Consider the following 19,343-nt stretch of genomic DNA (forward strand, 5'->3'; position numbering starts at 1 on the left):
ATCACGGAGAGACAATTAAAACGAACAAAAAACGTGGGTGCAAAATCCTATGACAATAGGCTATAGTTCAAAATATGTTCTTATTTTCAAACAAGGCATTATACTTAAATATAAGAACGTCTTATTATAATTCATTCTAATATCAACACTTGGAAACATATGGGTCAATCAGTAAGTAGCACAAAGATGTTCAGTTTCGCACTGCATGCACTGCATTCACGTTGCCGCACAATTCTGGAATTTTAGGGTTATTTCTTGAATGGCACGTGTCTACTGGTTAAATTTTGCATGTTTCTCTGTTTTGCAAATCTCTCTCTCTAAACATGCCATCAATTGCTGTTATGGCAAAAAAAATGCATAATGACAATATCAGTGACATCGAAACCACATGTTTATACTTCTCTAGAATGTGCTGCTATTTCCCAAAGTTTTTAAATGAGAAAAACGTCTACTTAGAGAAACCAACCCGAGTCATTTACTATTCAATACCGTCTCAATAATGAAAGATCCGCTACATCATGAGATGTGAACGACATCACAAGGACGTAATGGCAATGTGTTCAACAACTTCAACTACATAATGCGCTGCACAAGTCAAATTCCATACCTTGATTCCTTCTCGGGTTCGCTTGCTTCCTTCGTTTGCCCCTGCTCTCCTCTGCCATCATGCCCCCAAAGGCTCCCTTTGCCCGAAGAAGCACTTTTTGGAGTGTCGGTGCGTGACAATTGACAACGAATGGTGTGAAACATTGCCTGCGTCCGCAGCGGGTGACTATAACCCTTCTGTAACCTCAAGTCGATGAGCTGAGCGCGAGGAGAGAAGTGAGTGATGTCATTGGAGAAGGTTAGTCCCTCCTGTCCGTGATATAGTGAGTGGATTCTCTCCACCGGCGCATTCGTTGTGGCATCTAAAAACGCAATTTAAAAGTTATGGTTTGAAGTTATACACAGTCAATTCTAAGTTATCATCTCTCAATTCTATCAAGTTCCAGCCACAAATAGAGCACGGCTTGCACAAAGAAGCAGCAAGCCGCGTGCGTAAAGCGGAGAGTTCACATCGCAACAGTTCGTTTTGGTGGTCTAAGACTCTTTATTTAATATCTGATATGTTTTCGTATCGGTTCTTGACAGTCTTGTGTTTTTTTCTTTGGAAACATTATATTGTCCAATAACATTTTAACAAATTCTTGCAGTAAATAAAATTTAAAAAATAGGTTCATATGCGAACAACCTATTCTTTGTCATTTATTTGTTAAATAATTGTTCATGTTGAGCGCTAGGCTGCATATGGCCAAACATATGGCCAAACGGAGAAGTTTGACATTGCAAAACTTGCAAACTATCCCAAACACCACACAACAAATCGGCATTACCAAATGCAAACATGTTTATATGGTCACTGTAGGTATTCGAAGGGAATGCATAGCCCCCCTGATGCTTTGTGGCCTGAATGTTATAGGCATCGCACCTGCACTTAAGTGCCCTGTCGTGCCCCCTGCCCTGCGCCCTATTCACCCCTGGATAGCTCGAGGAAGTGGGGAATTGTCAGTCTTTTGTGTGAAGAACTGGACCGTAATCTGTTTTGCAACTGAAAAAAACATTCGAGAGAGAAAAAAAACGCTAACACGGTGTTGAGGACCCCTACCTTGGCATTCTAACCCTTGTAGAACCAATAGAACCCCCACTTCTCCCAGGTGTCCTTTAGAATATTTAGAAAACCCCTGGATGCTGTTTTTCGATCATGATAATCCGAGTGGGACATGGGAGTCACCTTTTACATTTTACATTTTTACAGAAGGACAATGTCATGGTAATGTTTATTTCTCTTGTTATACATGTTTTACTATGCATTTTAATCCCCCCTGTCAAATTGTCAGTTTGTCATTTGCAAACTTGTTGAAAACACAGCATCATATCTGTGCAATTTGCAATCACTCATATTATTGTTGTAGGCCTTTATAGTATTCTTTTTTTCCCCAATCACCCGTATTCTCAAATTAAGAATGTTTTCTCTGTGGTCTTCACAGCTATCCTCTGACTTGTTAAAAGCCATCTCGATTCTAGATGCATCCTAGTTGCAAGGAGAGAGAGGGAGGGGAGCAGGGAGAGAGAGAGAGAGAGAGGGAGGTCATGGCCCTTTTGTCCAGGGATGGAAGAGGAGGGCAGTGGGGTGCATCATAAACCCAGTAGGTCAGGGGACTGAGCTAGGAGTGCAGAACTCCTGGGAGAGCTGATAACAAGCACACCACCACCGGCAGCAATTTAAAACCCAAGAGTTGACTTTGTTTTATAAAAGATAACTCTTGCATACACATTATTACCTCTCTCCATGCTTTTGATTGTGTCGACAAAACACGCCAAGCTGCTCCCTCTACTTCTGTGCCTGTACATACCAGTAGTGTGGATCTGAGTGTACACATTGATGGGTTAAGCATCCAAACATATCGTTGGCATCCTGGATTTAAAAAAAACAAAAGTGCATTTTCAGATCCATAGCTTTGAAGTCACATAACTTCACAAGGTGTTTGAATTACCTTGATTAGTCCTAGAGTCATGAAATGTTCATCTCTCTCTCTCTCACTCACTCACTGGGGTTTGGTCCCTGTCTGTGGCCAGGGTTCAAAGCTGGTAGCATGGGGAGGAGACCTCTTTAACCGCATATTAAGCACAAGTTAATTATATGCCAACCTTTGGGACAAAGGCAGAGAAAAAGCTTTCGCTTGAATAGATGGCAAGACAAGAAAATAAAAAAAAGTGATTATTCTCAGCCTATGAAACTTTTTAGCATTTGAAAAAAATAACTTATTTTGGGAGATTTACATTTGTATAAGTCACGTTGTTGCAGTTGTGAGGGGAAAGGGCCTCAGTACTGCTCACGCTATCCTCTCATCAATATTATTATGTTTAAAAGATAGATACCATTGCATACAGGATGATATTGAGTTGTTCAGATAACTATTTCTCTCTTATTTACATGATCAGATGGGCCCAGCATCAGATCTTCTCTGTGTGGTGTTACATGTTTATTAAGGCAGATTGCTACTCGGGAGAATAGGCCATCAAAGTCGCCTTTCAAATCTCTTGGTCAGGAGTGTTGTTAGGTTCACCCTTTATAATCACTTTGCAACTCATAAATCAAACCCTCATTCACACGGGAGAGAAGTTATACGAAGTGCACTCCAGAAATATGCGGTTTGATTTCAGAGGAACAACCCAGGGTGCCAACTCTACTAACTTCATAGGGCCAGCAACCAGGGACCAGGACCAATGAAGAGCCTAGGGTCTGCCAGCCCCTGTGGCCCCAGAGCACCAGGGTAAGGCACTAGGTTTAAGGAAGGACCATGGACCAGCTCAAGGTGCCAATCCCTACTGGCCTCAGAGGAACATGCCTGCCAGCCCCACTGACCACAGTGGATCCCATTCAGAAGCTGATGTCACTTTCAGTGGTCACCCTCACGCTGGTCTGCTTTTATAACCACTTTATAACTGTCTTCTAATGGGAAAAGAGGAAATGCCTTTTTCTAATTAGCGTTTAAAACATTTTAAAAAGAAAAAAGACAATTAAGTAAATCAAATGGATTAATTAGAGATTGTTTGTCACTGGCCTACACACAATACCCCATAATGTCAAAGTGGAATTATGTTCTTCGAAATGTTTACAAATGAATAAAAAATGAAAAGCTGAAACGTTTTGAGTCAATAAGTATTCAACCCCTTTGTTATGACAAGCCTAAATAAGTTCAGGCGTAAACCTTAGCTTAACAAGTCACATAATAAGTTGCATGGACTCACTCTGTGTGCAATAATAGTGTTTAACATAATTGTTGAATGACTACCTCATCTCTGTACCCCACACATACAGATAATTGTAAGGTCCCTCATTTCGAGCTGTGAATTTCAAACACAGATTCAACCACAAAGATCAGGTTTTTCAATGCCTTGCAAAGAAAGGCACCTATTGGTAGACATGGAGTACCCATTTGACCATGATGAATCAATACACCCAGTCACTACAAAGATACGCTCAGGGATTTCACCATAAGGCCAAAAACAGTTACAGCGTTTAATGGCAGTGATAGGAGAAAACTGAGGATGGATCAACAACATTGCAGTTACTCCACAATACTAACCTAATTGGCAGAGTGAAAAGAAGGAAGCATCATATTATGGGTATTCTTGTAATCGTTAAGGACTGGGGAAAAGATGAGTGCATCATGTTATGGGTATGCTTGTTAAGGACTGGGGAGATTTTCAGGATAAGAAAGAAAGAATGGAGCTAAGCACAGACAAAATCCTAGAGGAAACCCTGGTTCAGTCTTCTTTCCATCCGGCACTGGGAGATGAATTCACCTTTCAGCAGGACAATAACCTAAAACACATTTACTTGAAAATCTATGGTAAAACCTGAAAATGGTTGTCTACCATTGATCAACAACCAATTTGAACTTGAATAATTTTTTAAAGAATAATGGGCAAATGTTGTACAATCCAGGTGTGGAAAGCTCTTAGAGATTTATCCAGAAAGACGCACAGCTGTAATCACTGCCAAAGGAGCTTCTACAAACTATTGACTCAGGGGTGTGAATGCTTATTCAAATGAGATATTTATGCATTTCATTTTCAAAACATTTTCCAAAATGTCTCAAAACATGTTTTCACTGCATTATGAGGTATTGTGTGTGGACGCGTGAGAAGAAATATAATTTCATCAATTTTGAATTCAGGCTGTAACAGAACAAAATGTGGAATAAGTCAAGGGGTATGAATACTTTCCGAAGGCACTGTAGGTTTGTGTTGGCTGCAGGAGTGGAAATGGAAAAAAGTCACTCCAGGAACCCAACAATGAAAAATTGTCCAATTCACCTTAAAATGCACATTTTAACATGGCAAAATGATTTCCCTGCCAGAACGTGGTTCCCTCAGGTTCCCCCATAGACCTAAATAATGGGGTTCCCCTATATTTCCACATCTGGTTGGCTGCCCATCCAAATATACAGTTACTGTCGCTCCCATTTGTATCATACTCCACTGACCTCTGGTGGCTGTATGGAGACAATACATGTATTCAGACATTCTCAAGAGAGGCGGTGTGGATCCAAGTCAATAAAGGACAATAAGAACCTCTTACAAATACAGTAAGATCCAGTAAGTGAAATATATAGCAAGATACATAAAGTTCTGACAGACATTTTTTCATCCATCCCAAGCTGAACATGTGTATTTTTAATTGGTAAAATATAGTACATTTGTATAAAATTTAGAAAATTGTACACAAAATATATCACGTGTAAATAGAAAACGCTACGATCATAACCTTTGTTGCTTAACAGAATATTATTTCGCCAGCAAAAAAGTCTGATTGAACGGTGACAGGCAGGTATCAAAACACACAACACAGAGAAGAAAGGCAAATATCCATGATAAAGTTCATTCTTATAGAAACAAAAAGAGGACATGTTACTTTTATACAAAACATTTCATACATTCTAAGTAACAGCACTATCAAACCATTCACACCTTAATAGCCGTGACTATGAGCTGTGACTATGAGTATTGTGCATCTTTTTTTTTCTTTCTCCTTGAATATTGTTAGTTCAAATCGTCTTTGGTTGGTTGATAGGTTGTACACAGTTTTCCTGACTAGATTAGTTTTTCCTGACTACTAACTCTAATCCTGCATTAAGAACAACAGTAAAGTACTAGAAATAATAAAGCATGATTGAAAAGGCACCAATACTGAGATATTACTGCACTGTTCGAGCTAGGAACACAAGCATTTCGCTACACCTGCAATAACACCTGCTAAATACGTGTATGTGAGCAAATACATTTTGATTTGAAATACAGCCTCATAAGATCTCCTGTAGTTGTGTGTAAACGTGATCTAGAATAACCATCCAAACAGATAGATACTACTGTAAGATACATTCCATCATCCTCCAAGCTGATGCTACATGAAATCAAAGCCATGTAGGCCAATGTGTTGGCCTCTAGACAGTCTCTATGTCACAAAGTCAAGGAGAGAGACTCGTCCACGTCCACGCAATGCTGCAGTCAGTGCAATGCTACAGTATGATGTCATGTGATGTCAGCTCTACTGGTTGGCTGCGGACAGGCTGTCAGAGGTAGAGGCTCTAGAATCTATAGAAAGGACCTCCCCATTCAAGTCAATGATGCCATAATAGGTGGACTGATTCTATTGCTATGGTCAGAGAGCCTCACCGCCATATACTGTACACGCTAAAGTACCTCAACGACGTACCCCCAATCCATTATGAATCCTGTTTAAGGTTTTCCGGGGTGAGGGAAGGTATCTTTAAGACCCTGTCAAATATGTGACCAAGTTGGGTCATATGATACTGTACCAGATGCAATATTTGATTTCATTCAGAAGTTCCACCTTTCTTCCTCTATCTCTTTTATTCTCTGTACCTCTCGAGCATCATGGATAAGTTTAGACAAAGGCACTTTTTGATATTCTTATCCTATAACCCCTATACTTGTAAAATAGTGAGCTGCTTTAAGAACACTTAGGTATAATAAACATGTAACAGGTCTAAAAACATGTACTTTACCGTACAACAGATTCAGAGTATGGAGGCAGATTAATGCCAAAAAGGCCTCTGAGTGAATACTGATATGATATGTCATCATTACGCTATGTCTGTCATCATTATGTACAGTTGAAGTCAGAAGTTTACATACACCTTAGCCAAATACATTTCAACCCAGTTTTTCACAATTCCTGACATTTAATCCTAGTAAAAATTCCATGTCTTAGGTCAGATAGGATCACAAGTTTATTTAAAAAATGTGAAATGTCCGAATAATAGTAGAGAGAATGATTTATTTCAGCTTTTATTTCTTTCGTCACATTCCCAGTGGGTCAGAAGTTTACATACACTCAATTAGTATTTGATAGCATTGCTTTTAAATTGTTTAACCTTGGTCAAACGTTTCGAGTGGCCTTCCGCAAGCTTCCCACAATAAGTTGGGGGAATTGTGGCCCATTCCTCCTGACAGAGCTGATGTAACTGAGTCAGGTTTGTAGGCCTCCTTGCTCGCACACGCTTTTTCAGTTCTGCCCACACATTTTCTATAGGATTGAGGTCAGGGCTTTGTGATGGTCACTCTATACCTTGACTTTGTTGTCCTTAAGCCATTTTGCCACAAATTAGGAAGTATGCGTGGGGTCATTGTCCATTTGGAAGACCCATGACTGATGTCTTGAGATGTTGCTTCAATATATCCACATCATTTTCCCTCCTCATGATACCATCTATTTTGTGAAGTGCACCAGTCCCTCCTGCAGCAAAGCACACCACCAGCATGATGCTGCCACCCCTGTGCTTCACGGTTGGGATGGTGTTCTTCGGCTTGCAAGCCTCCCCCTTTTTACTCCAAACATAATGATGGTCATTATGGCTAAACAGTTATATTTTTGTTTCATCAGACCAGAGGACATTTCTCTAAAAAGTACGATCTTTGTCCCCATGTGCAATTGCAAACCGGTCTGGCTTTTTTATGGCGGTTTTGGAGCAGTGGCTTCTTTCTTGCTGGGCGGCCTTTCAGGTTATGTCGATATAGGACTCGTTTTTACAGTGGATATAGATACTTTGTACCAGTTTCCTCCAGCATCTTCACAAGGTCTTTTGCTGTTGTTCTGGGATTGATGTGCACTTTTCGCACCAAAGTGGTCCCATGGTGTTTATACTTGCATACTATTGTTTGTACAGATGAATGTGGCACCTTCAGGCGTTTGGAAATTGCTCCCAAGAATGAACCAGACTTGTGGAGGTCTACAATTTTTTTTGAGGTCTTGGATGATTTCTTTAGATTTTCCCATGACGTCAAGCAAAGAGGCACAGAGTTTGAAGGTAGGTCCTGAAATACATCCACAGGTACACCTCACCTCCAATTGACTGAAATTATGTCAATTAGCCTATCAGAAGCTTCTAAAGCCATGACATAATTTTCTGGGATTTTCCAAGCTGTTTAAAAGGCACAGTCAACTTAGTGTATGTATGTAAACTTCTGACCCACTGGAATTGTGATACAGTGAATTATAATTGAAATAATCTGTCTGTAAACAATTGTTGTAAAAAATGACTTGTGTCATGCATTAAGTAGATGTCCTAACTGACTTGCCAAAATTATAGTTTGTTAATTAACAAGGAATTTGTGGAGTGGTTGAAAAATGAGTTTTAATGACTCCAACATAAGTGTATGTAAACTTCCGACTTCAACTGTATGTGTGCGTGTGTCATCACGATCGTGTGTGTGTCATCATGTTTTGTGTGTCACTGACAGGGTTGTGCCCCTAGGGATATAGATACAGCTTCAAAGCACTGATGCATTTTTCAGTCAATATTTTTTATCTGGCACACTTTCTACAAAACATTCTTCCTCGGAACAGATTTGTTGACCTCAGTTCTCATTACGGAACCAGAATGATAATCTAGAATCTGATCTGTTGGTCTCGGAATTCCCTTAGCAGTCCACGATACAGTAGAGTTCCGTCACTGTCACTGTCAACATTGTCATATAAACTACATGACCAAAAGTAAGCGGACACCTGCTCGTCAAACATCTCATCTCATCTCCAAAATTATGGACATTAATAAGGAGTTCATCCCCACTTTGCAGCTATAACAGCCTCTACTTTTCTGGGAAGGCTTTCCACTAGATGTTGGAACATTGCTGCAGGGACTTGCTTCCATTCAGCCACAAGAGCATTAGTGAATTCCGTTACTGATGTTGGGCTCTGTGCAGGCCAAAGGTATTCGATGGGGTTGAGGTCGGGGCTCTGTGCAAGCCAGTCAAGTTCTTCCTCACCGATCTCGACAAACCATTTCTGTATGGACCACGCTTTGTACATTGGGGCATAGTCATGCTGAAACAGTGAAACGTCCCCAAACTGTTGCCATAAAGTTGGAAGCACAGAATCGTCTAGAATATCATTGTATGCTGTAGCGTTAAGATTTTCCTTCACTGGAACTAAGGGGCCTGGCCCGAATGATGAAAAAGAACCCAATACCATTATTCCTCCTCCACACTTTACAGTTGGCACTATGCATTGGGGCAGGTAGCGTTTTCCTGGCATCCGCCAAACCCAGGTTTGTCCGTCGGACTGCCAGATGGTGAAGCGTGATTCATCACTCCAGAGAACGCGTTTCCACTGCTCCTGAGTCCAAAGGTGGCGAGATTTACACTACTCCAGCCGATGCTTGGCATTGCGCATGGTGATCTTAGGCTGCGTGCGGCTGCTTGGCCATGGAAACAAATGACATGAAGCTCCCTACAAACAGTTCTTGTGAAGGACATTGCTTCCAGTGCGCAACACTCTTCAGCACTAGGCAGTCCCGTTCTGTGAGCTTGTGTGGCCTACCACTTCGCGGCTGAGCGTTTGTTTCTCCTAGATGTTTCCACTTCACAATAACAGCACTTACAGTTGGCCCGGGACAGCTCTAGCCATGCAGAAATGTGATGAACTGACTTGTTGGAAAGGTGGCATCCTATGACAGTGCCACGTTGAAAGTCGCTGAGCTCTTCAGTAAGGCCATTCAACTGCCACTGTTTGTCTATGAAGATTGCATGGCTGTGTGCTGGATTTTATACTGTCAGCAACGGGTGTGGCGCAAATAACCGAATTCACTAATTTGTAGGGTTGTCCACATACTTTTTTATATGTAGTGTACACAGCATACAGTACCAGTCAAAAGTTTGGACATACCTACTCAAAGTTATTGAAATGTTTTGCATTGATTGACCTTCATGTCTTAAACCAATGATGGACTGTCATTTCTCTTTGCTTATTTGAGCTGTTCTTGCCATAATATGGACTTATTTTCCCAAAAAGGGCTATCTTCTGTATACCTCCCCTACCTTGTCACAATACAAGTGATTGGCTCAAACGCATTAAGAAGAAAATAAATTCCACAACTTATCTTTTAACAGGTCACACCTGTTAATTGAAATCCATTACAGGTGATCTCATTAAGCTGGTTGAGAGAATGCTAAGAGTGTGCAAAGCTGTCATCAAGGCAAAGGGTGGCTACTTTGAAGAATCTCAATTATAAAATATTTTGATTTGTTTAACACTTTTTTGGTTACTACGTGATTCCATATGTGTTATTTCATAGTTTTGATGTCTTCACTATAATTCTACAATGTAGAAAACAGTAAAAAAAAAAAAAAAACCCTTGAATGAGTAGGTGTGTCAAAACTTTTGACTTGTAAATATGTAAATGTATAACTTATTTACATATTATCCTCTGTTGCCCTATAAAACCTCTGTGACTGGAATGACTGTCGTTATGGGGATTAAATCATTATGGAGATGACATCACTATGGTGTTGGTGTCATTATGGTGACAATGTTATTGCGGTCATGATGTCGTTATGCTGATGACGCCATTATGGAGATGATGCCGTTATGGTGTTGACGTCCCATGGAAACATTCTGCAAGTCATTTTAGGCAAACAATTCTGTCACCCTTCCCCTACTCTGCGAGCCAGAAATGTGAGTAGAGTATAGTACACCGTGAGCAAGATCAAGATCGATAGGTACCATTGGTTTGGGTTGAAAGTCTCTAGGAGTAGCTGGGAAAAAGTGTGTGGGAGGTCAAAAAGGAAAGGTAATATTTACAGTACCTTTATCTTTATAGGTGACCTAACACCAGAGCCACCGAGCTGAGCCCCCTAGTCTAGTCTATGACAGTGTGTCCATCCACACGCACGTGTTCTAGAACAATGTGTTTCGGTACTTGTCTAGTAAATGACAAATGTTTCAGCACTTGTTCAGTGGAGTTGAGCCTACGAGAGTATGTCTAGGTACTTCCCCCCCCCCCGGGGAGCTTAGCCCATCTAGTTAACTTTATGAGTGTGTTCAGGTTCTGTTCTTGTTCTAGAACCGAGTCTTTGGGTTCTAAGACAGTGTATTAAGGTACTTGTTCTCTCCGGCCAGAGATGTCAACATGGAGGTCATGTCTCCTACAGCCATGTTAGGGAGTCCAGAGGGGGGCATGGTGATGGATGTCTGAGGGGTGGTGAGGCGGGACGAGGTCTGGGACGAACTCCCGTGGAGAGGAGGGTTGATGGGGCTGAATGACAAGGGGTCTGGGTCATCGATGATGGAGGTAAAGTCTATCTGGGCATTGTCCAGATCTAGGTTCTCCAGAGCATTGGAGATGGGGGTCGACTCATGAAGGTAGGCTAGGGACGCAGACTTATTGCCCTGGTGATCCATGTGGGTTACCATGTGCTGTTGGTGCTGGTTGAGGCAGGGCCCGGTCTGAGTTGGGTCCTGGTGAGGGTGGCTGATTTGTTGGATCTGCTGCTTGTCCATGTCAGAGTGCTGCATGTGGATCTGGCCAGAGTAGTACATGTTATTGTTGATGTTGTTTAAGGGGGGGAAGATCTCCTGGTGGGTCTGATGGGGGGTCATGTGGCCCTGGACAGGGGGCAGACGGACCACACGTCTGGGGCTGGAGGTAGAGTGGACTGGGCTGAGGTGGGGAGGACTGCCCAGGTACGCTCCACCTCCCTGGGACTGGAGACTATTCTGCCTGCTGACGGGCTTCCGGCACTGGGGGGGTCTTGGGACTACAGGAGCCCCCATATCCTGGCCGTAGCAGGACCCTGGGCCTCCAGGCAGACCCGTCATGGATACCTCCGTCGGGGGGATGGAGGAGCTAGAGCTGGGGACTCGGTTGTGTGCTGGGGGGCTCATCAGGTTCTGGTTGGTAGGGTAGCCTGGGTAGCTGGAGCCTGGGTTGGGGTAGAGATTATGTTGGTGTTGAGGACTATGCTGTTGCTGCATCATGGCCACCTGAAACAAATCAAATGAGATCAACATTTAGTTAAAGTGCTACGATAAATACTTCAAGACAAACAAACACACACATTTTCTTCAGGAAATGTATTTGAAAATGTCACAAAACACTTTACAAAAAGAGGGGGAACAAAGAGCAGAAGAAAAAGGGAGAGGGAAAACAAGTCACCTGCTGTCCTGTCATGTCCATGCTGTCTGACAGAGGAAGAGGTTTCCCGTCCACTCCTATCCCCCTCTGGTCCTGCTCCTGACCCCACATCAGAGCCTGCTGCGACTGCACATAGTTCCTCACCATCATCTCCTTCACCTGCATCATGGGTGTCTGGGAGCGACCCCCAGCACCCAGCGCAGCCGACCCCAGGTTGATGCCGCCGCTTTGGGGGAAGGAACCCTGCTGCTTCCCTTGCTGCATGGAGGCCTGATTCTGGTTCTCCATGCCTCCTCCATGGAAGTCACAGCTGGGGTTGGTGGTCCTCATCATGCCCTGGCCAGGCTGCCCTTGTTGGGGGTAACTGCTCTGGGAGGACATGGGTCGCATGGGCATGGGTGTCTGCCCTGGATGGGGCCTCTGCTGCTGGTGTTGGTGGAGTTGCTTCTGGCAGGCATCTGGGTTGGCTAGGGCTGGGTGGTACTGCTGCTGTTCTGGTTTGATGATCAGTTTGTGTCCGCCATCAGGCTCTTGGGTGTACAGACCCTGTGTCTGGCCCTGCATAGAGCCCTGGTCCTGATACTGCATCTCCGTCTGAAGAACTCCATGAGTGGTCTGGACCTGGCTGCTCTCTACCCAGGCCCCTGTACCTCCATCGGGGCCACCTTGGTCCAGGCTGGGGTAGTGTGGTCCAGAAGGACTAAGCTGGCAGGTACTCATACTGTACTCAGCCTGCTGCAGCAAGATGTTGGACATCCCCTCTGGGTGAATGGGTCCCCCCTGCCCCACCTGGCCCTGACCTGGTCCTCTGGAGGTGCCCTGGTAGTGCCCACCCTGCATGAACATCTGTCCCTGTGTCTGGTAGCCCTGCTCTGGGCATCCTAGGCTGTCGTGGCTGGGTGATAACAGGCTGGTGGGACCCCCCATGTGGTGGGACTGGTAGCCCAGGAAGCCTCTCTCTCCTGGGGAAAGCATCATGCAGTGGTTCCTGGAATCCATGGTTCCTCCATGGTAGTCTGTAGCCATGGCCTCCATCATGACATTCTCTGTAATGCTGGGTGGCCGCGGCGAATACATGTGGCGTGCGATGTTGGCGTCTGACCCACAATGCTGCAGGGCGTTCCTCCTGCCCATCATGGCCACATTATTCAGGCTGTTGAAGCGTTGCACCTTGGGAAACAAAATCAAATCAACATTTATTTAAAAAGTGTAAATACTCAAATACATAGCTAGCAACAACATTAAAGCAGTCTTAGTAATTGAATCTACTACTTCTACCAAGAACAACGACAACCTTGGGAAGGGCCTGTGGGTCGCCGGTGGAGCGGACAGGGTCGCTGGCGCGCCGGGTGGCATTCCCTGGGGCTTGGTGCGGGTAGATGACCCCAGTGCCATACTCCCCCGTGTTGGCACTGTGTCTCCTCTGACCCCCCTGCTGCAGGAACGCAGGTAGCGGCTGACCCTGGGGATAATAATAATTGGATAGCACATTTCATACATTTACATTTGAGTCATTTAGCAGATGCTCTTATCAGGAGCGGCTTACAGGAGCAATTAGGGTTAAGTGCCTTGCTCAAGGGCACATCGACAAATTATTCACCTATCAGTTACTGGGCCAACGCTCCTAACCGCTAGGCTACCTGCCACCAAATCAAGTTGCTGTCCATAATAAAATAAATAAAAGCAAAGAATGCTAAAAAAAATACATAGGAATAAGATATTCAAAAGAATACAAAACTAGCCATATTGAGAGTTGCAAAATTCCAAAATTCCCAGAATTCAGAAAAGCTGGACATTTTGAGAAAGTTACCAGAATTTTGAAACCCAAGCCAGACTAATTAAAAACCAAACTAACAAGATAAGTCTGCACCTGGTACTCGCTGAGGAGCACTCCTCGTCTCCTGGGTGTCCCTGCTCCCTGTTCCATACTGGACAGCGGGGTAGGGGGTGGGCCGCCAGTTGCTGCTGCATACTTAGCCTTCAGGCTGTATTGCTGAGCGGGTGTTAGACTTGGCAGACCAGGCAACCCTCCTCCCCCTCCAACACCATGGCAGAGCCCTCTTCGGCGGCTGGTCTCAGGGGAGAGGGGGTCACCTCCTCCCTGGTCAGGACCCAGGAAACCTTAAATTGAATTAGAAATTGAGTTATTAAACTAAACTAGAAGGTCATTTTCCATTAAGAAAAATTGTGGGACTTGCTTCAGCTCTTTAAAAGTATTTTTGCGGTAGTGGAGGAAGTTTACATTTTTTTACTGAAGAAGTGAAAATATGGTCAAAGGTTAACATATAAATAAATATATCTGGTCTGATTACGTTGATCGACTACTATATAAACCTTATTACTTTGGAGTATGGGGTAGTTAGATCACATATTAGAGCGCAAATAACTATACTTTTACTCATAAGGAATTAGAAAAGTTTTAAGCTATCATTTGGGGAGAGAAATATGATGGTGCGTCTAGTGGAAGAAGTTAAGAAGTTAGTTTGTGTTGAAAAATTTAGGCTGGTGTAGTAGTGTTTTCTAGATAATTGATTGGAGCCTTCAGTGGGAGACTAGATAATAGTATTATTATTAGTAAATAGCCCAGAAGTACTAGTAGCAGTATATTGCAGTACTAATAGTGCATGTTTTAGTTACAGTGCAAAAATTCAGACCCCTTGACTGTTTCCACATTTTGTTAAGTTACAGCCTTATTCTAAAATTGATTAAATTATTTTCCCCTCATCCATCTACACACAATACCCCATTATGACAAAGCGAAAACAGGTTTTAGACATTTTTGCACATTAAAAAAATAATAACAAAAATACCTTTATTGATGTAAGTATTCAGACCCTTTGCTATGAGACTCAAAATTGAGCTCAGGTGCAACCTGTTTCCATTGATCATCATTGAGATGTTTCTACAACTTGATTGTAGAATGGATGGAGGTACAGATCCCTGGGTAGAGAGCAGCCAGGTCCAGACTACTCAAGGAGTTCTACAGATGGAGATGCAGTATCTAACCCTAACCCTTTGGTAAATTCAAGTGATTGGACATGATTTGGAAAGGCACACACCTGTCTACATAATTCTCCGTAGAGCTCCGAGACAAGATTGTGTCGAGGCACAGATCTGGGGAAGGATACCAAAACATTTCTGCAGCATTGAAGGTCCCCAGGAACACAGTGACCTCCATCATTCTTAAATGGAAGAAGTTTTGGAGAACCAAGACTCTTCCTAGAGCTGGCAGCCCGGCCAAACTGAGCAATTGGGGGAGAAGGGCCTTGGTCAGGGAGGTGACCAAGAACCTGACGGTCACTCTGATTGGAGCTCCAGAGTTCCTCTGTGGAGATGGGAGAACCTTCCAGAAGGACAACCATCTCTGCAGCACTCCACATATCAGGCCTTTATGGTAGAATAACCAGACTAAAGCCACTCCTTAGTAAAAGGCACATGACAGCCCGCTTGGAGTTTGCCAAATGGCACCTAAAAACTCTCAGACCATGAGAAACAAGATTCTCTTGTCTGATGAAACCAAGATTGAACTCTTTGGCCTGAATGCCAAGCGTCACGTCTGGAGGTAACCTGGCACCATCCCTACAGTGAAGCATGGTGGTGGCAGCATCATGCTGTGGGGATGTTTTTCCGCGGCAGGGACTGGGAGACTAGTCAGGATTGAGGGAAGATGAATGGAGCAAATAACAGAGAGATCCTTGATGAAAACCTGCTCCAGATTGCTCAGGACCTTCCAACAGGACAGGACAACGGATAAGTCTCAATGTCATTCAGTGGCCCAGCCAGAGCCCAGACTTGAACATGATCAAACATCTCTGGAGAGACCTGAAAGTAGCTGTGCAGTGACGCTCCCCATCCAACCTGACAGAGCTTGAGAGGATCTGCAGAGAAGAATGGGGGGAATTCCCCAAATACAGGTGTGCCAAGCTTGTAGCATCATACCTAAGAAGACTTGAGGCTGGAATCGCTGTCAAAGGTGCTTCAAGAAAGTATTGAGTAAAGGGTCTGAATACTTATTTAAATGTGATATTTGTAATACATTTACAAAAATGTCTAAAAACCTGTTTTAGCTTTGTCATTATTGGGTATTGTGTGTTGATTGATGAGGGGGAAAAACTACGGAAACTATTTTAGAATGAGGCTGTAACGTAACAAAATATGGAAAAAGTCAAGGGATCTGAATACTTTCTGAATGCACTGTACGTAGGCCATGGGTTAGCGGAGTCGCTATTTGGTTAGTGAGTGTGCGGGTTGTTATAGTGTGTTAGTTTAGTGGGTTGGAGTGAGCTGTGTGGCATAATCAGTCATACTGTATATGCTCCCTCAGCAGTGATCGTCTGATTACCCCCAGAATGTAATCTGTTAATGATTACAGTTACAGGTAAAATAAAGTAATCAGCAACGTAATCCTTCGGATTACTCAAAATTATACACTTTTGATTACTTTTTGATCACTATAGAAACTATAGTATTATTTTGTTTAGTAGCCTAACATGACTATATACAAATTGGGGACTAGTGTGAGAGCAGAAAGATCTTATAATTCACATGTTCTATATATGTGTGAAAGCATAAATGTGGTAAAGAGGTCAATCAAACTCGATCAAAACAATGGAATTGCCATGGAAACATGTGGGGGAAAGGGCCGTGGGGGTAAGATCCCGAACTCCTCATTGCCCAAAGTGTCATGCCCTGATCTGTTTCACCCGTCCTTGTGATTGTGTCCACCCCCTCCAGGTGTTGCTTATTTTCCCCGATGTATTTGTCCCTGTGTTTCCTGTCTCTCTGTGCCAGTTCGTCTAGTATGTTCAAGTCAACCAGCGTGTTTTCCCCGTGCTCCTGCTTTTTCTATTCTCTTTTTGCTAGCCCTCCCGGTTGACACTTGCCTGTTTCTGGACTCTGTACCCGCCTGCCTTGACCTCAAGCCTGTTATTTTACTGCCAAAATAGGGTTCCTGATTTATAAAAATGTTTGTTCAATAGAGATAGACAAATGTATCTTTTTGGGCACTAATATCACATAGGCTAAATCATTTGGGTCTAATTCACCACCTGAGGAAGTGGTTAGCTAGATCAGTTACTCTAGATAATATAGACTAATATTTAGGCTACTTATAGTTAGTAGCGTAATTTATATCAAATTGAATGCACTCACCTTGAGTGGCCGGCGTGTTCAATATTAAGTTGATACATAATATTCAGACCTACAGAAATCTTGGCCCTCTTCTCCTCTACAGTAACAACAGTGGATGCGTTCAAGACAGTGTTTTTTCCTCTATCGCATTGAGCTTTTTTTCAGATGTCCAGATGACTGTTTGATTGACCATTGGGCCTTTATTAAACGTGTTCGAATACAAGATTAGCTATCAACCCTTGATGGCCAATCAGCAGAACAATAAAATCTTTAAGCATGTGAGATGTCTTGAGGGTGCGCTAAATGACAGCAACGCTGACAGTTTAATAAATTCCTCCTTTTGATATTAGATGAAGTCTCATTTTCACCTCATTTAACACCTGGTTTACTTCTCAATAGGTGGTCCTGGTAAATCATGACATAGCTGGAGTGGGGGGGCAGCTCCTCTATTGTTCCTCAAGCAAGGGGGAGGCCGAACACACAGATTCCTATCAGACCAACTCCTTGAACGCCCTACTCCTTGAAGTTTATAGTTGTCTAAAAAAACACTAAAAATAATAATAATCACTGGAAGACATCTTTAAGAATGTAACTGTAATCCGATTACACATTTTGAAAAAGTAATCCGAGCTGATTACAGTTCATATTTGTAATCGGTTCCATAGTCCCTGTTACATTAAATCCATTACTACCCAACCCTGTCCCCCAAGGCTATGATTTGATTGGTAAGATATGTTTCTATTCTGATTTCAGATTGTAATAGCAGAGAAGTAAACTAAGATTTCATACCTCTAAGTTTTTATCTAGCTTGTTGGGAAAATGGTCAAAGTAGCTGATTTGTGTCAAAAGTCACAATGTTAACTCATCGTCTCATGCTTCGATTGTGCTCCCCAAGTGCAAAAATTTGAAATTTCTTAAAGCTCTATGAAAGTTAATTCAACAGTGGGTAGTTAGCTTAATGAATGTAGTGGATGCGGTTGCTAAAACAGCCATACCTCCTGATTGGTAGAGGTTATATCTGATCTGTTCTTATTTCAGATGTAAATAACAGATGTCATACGCTCTAAGTTGTTGTCAAAAGTGCTCTTTCCTGATCCTTTGTCAGTGTTTATGGACGTCCCTCTTCAATTCAAACCACAGATTCTCAATGAGGTTTAAGTCCAGAGACAAATATTGCCATTGCAAAATGTTGATTTTGTGGTCAATTAACCATTTCTTAGTGGACTTTGATGTGTGCTTGGGGTTATTGTCTTGCTGGAAGAGCCACTTGCAGCCAAGTTTCAGCCTCCTAGCAGAGGCAAGTATATTTTTGGCAAAAATGTCCATGCGTCCTCCGAAACATGACCCCGCCAAGCCGCACTGCTTCTTGACACACTGCTCGATTAACCCGGAAGCCAGCCGCACCAATGTGCGGAGGAAACACAGTACAGCTGGCGACCGAGGTCAGCGTGCATGCACCTGGCCGGTACAAGCAGTCTCTCGAGCGCGATGGGACAAGGACATCCCAGCTGGCCAAACTCTCCCCTAACCCGGACAACACTGGTCCAATTGTGCACCGCCTCATGGGTCTCCAGGTCGCAACCTGCTGTGACACAGCCAGGATCAAACCCGGAACTGTAGTGCCTTAGAACGCTGCGCCTCTTGGGAGGCCAAGGAAATCCTTTCTAATGCAGCTTTTTTGAAAGATATGCAGTTCAACTACGTGATAAGTGTTGCTCTCCACTTTCTGGAGGACCGAGTTTTGAAATCAGTGGAATTACAGCATGATAGCTAAGGAGATGGAGAAAATTCTAGCGTTTGAATGCAAATATGCAGAGCGAGTTGAAAAGAGAACACACAGAAGGCTGCTGTATAAAACACCTGTTTCCGGATTACATCTTCAAACTAAGGGCAGCCATAGCATCCGTGGCAGAGAGGGAGAAGCGTCAGTCCATGTAAGATGGCTACATTTTCAAATATTACACATTTCTAATTTTATCAGAAAGTCGTTTTCATTTCAAGTTAGTGTACTGTTAGCTAGCTAGCTAACGTTAGCTGGCAGGCTTGCTAGCTAACGTTACATGTATGATCTGTGTAGTTATATTATTCGTATCTCAGAGCCATTTGCATTGCTAGTTATAGACTACTGTTAGCTAAACTCAGCAAAAAAGAAAGGACCCTGTCTTTCAAAGATAATTCATAAAAATCCAAATAACGTCATAGATCTTCATTGTAAAGGGTTTAAACACTGTT

The 19,343-nt window shown here is 43.0% G+C and overlaps 1 protein-coding gene across 1 annotated transcript in view; it reads right to left on the bottom strand.

Annotated features, from left to right (window-relative positions):
* Nucleotides 1-5,208: 5,208 nt before the first annotated feature.
* LOC139413226 (zinc finger protein GLI1-like) overlaps nucleotides 5,209-19,343 on the bottom strand; it is a 123,053-nt gene continuing 108,918 nt past the window's right edge. Inside the window, exons 14-17 of the mRNA XM_071160363.1 lie at nucleotides 13,852-14,102; nucleotides 13,276-13,443; nucleotides 12,003-13,151; nucleotides 5,209-11,830 (exon numbers count right to left, since the gene is read on the bottom strand). Coding sequence (XP_071016464.1) covers nucleotides 10,928-11,830; nucleotides 12,003-13,151; nucleotides 13,276-13,443; nucleotides 13,852-14,102 — 2,471 coding nt within the window. The 3' untranslated portion in view covers nucleotides 5,209-10,927. The remainder of the gene's footprint in view (nucleotides 11,831-12,002; nucleotides 13,152-13,275; nucleotides 13,444-13,851; nucleotides 14,103-19,343) is intronic.

Source organism: Oncorhynchus clarkii, chromosome 7 (assembly GCF_045791955.1).
Source record: "Oncorhynchus clarkii lewisi isolate Uvic-CL-2024 chromosome 7, UVic_Ocla_1.0, whole genome shotgun sequence".
NCBI lineage: Eukaryota > Metazoa > Chordata > Actinopteri > Salmoniformes > Salmonidae > Oncorhynchus > Oncorhynchus clarkii.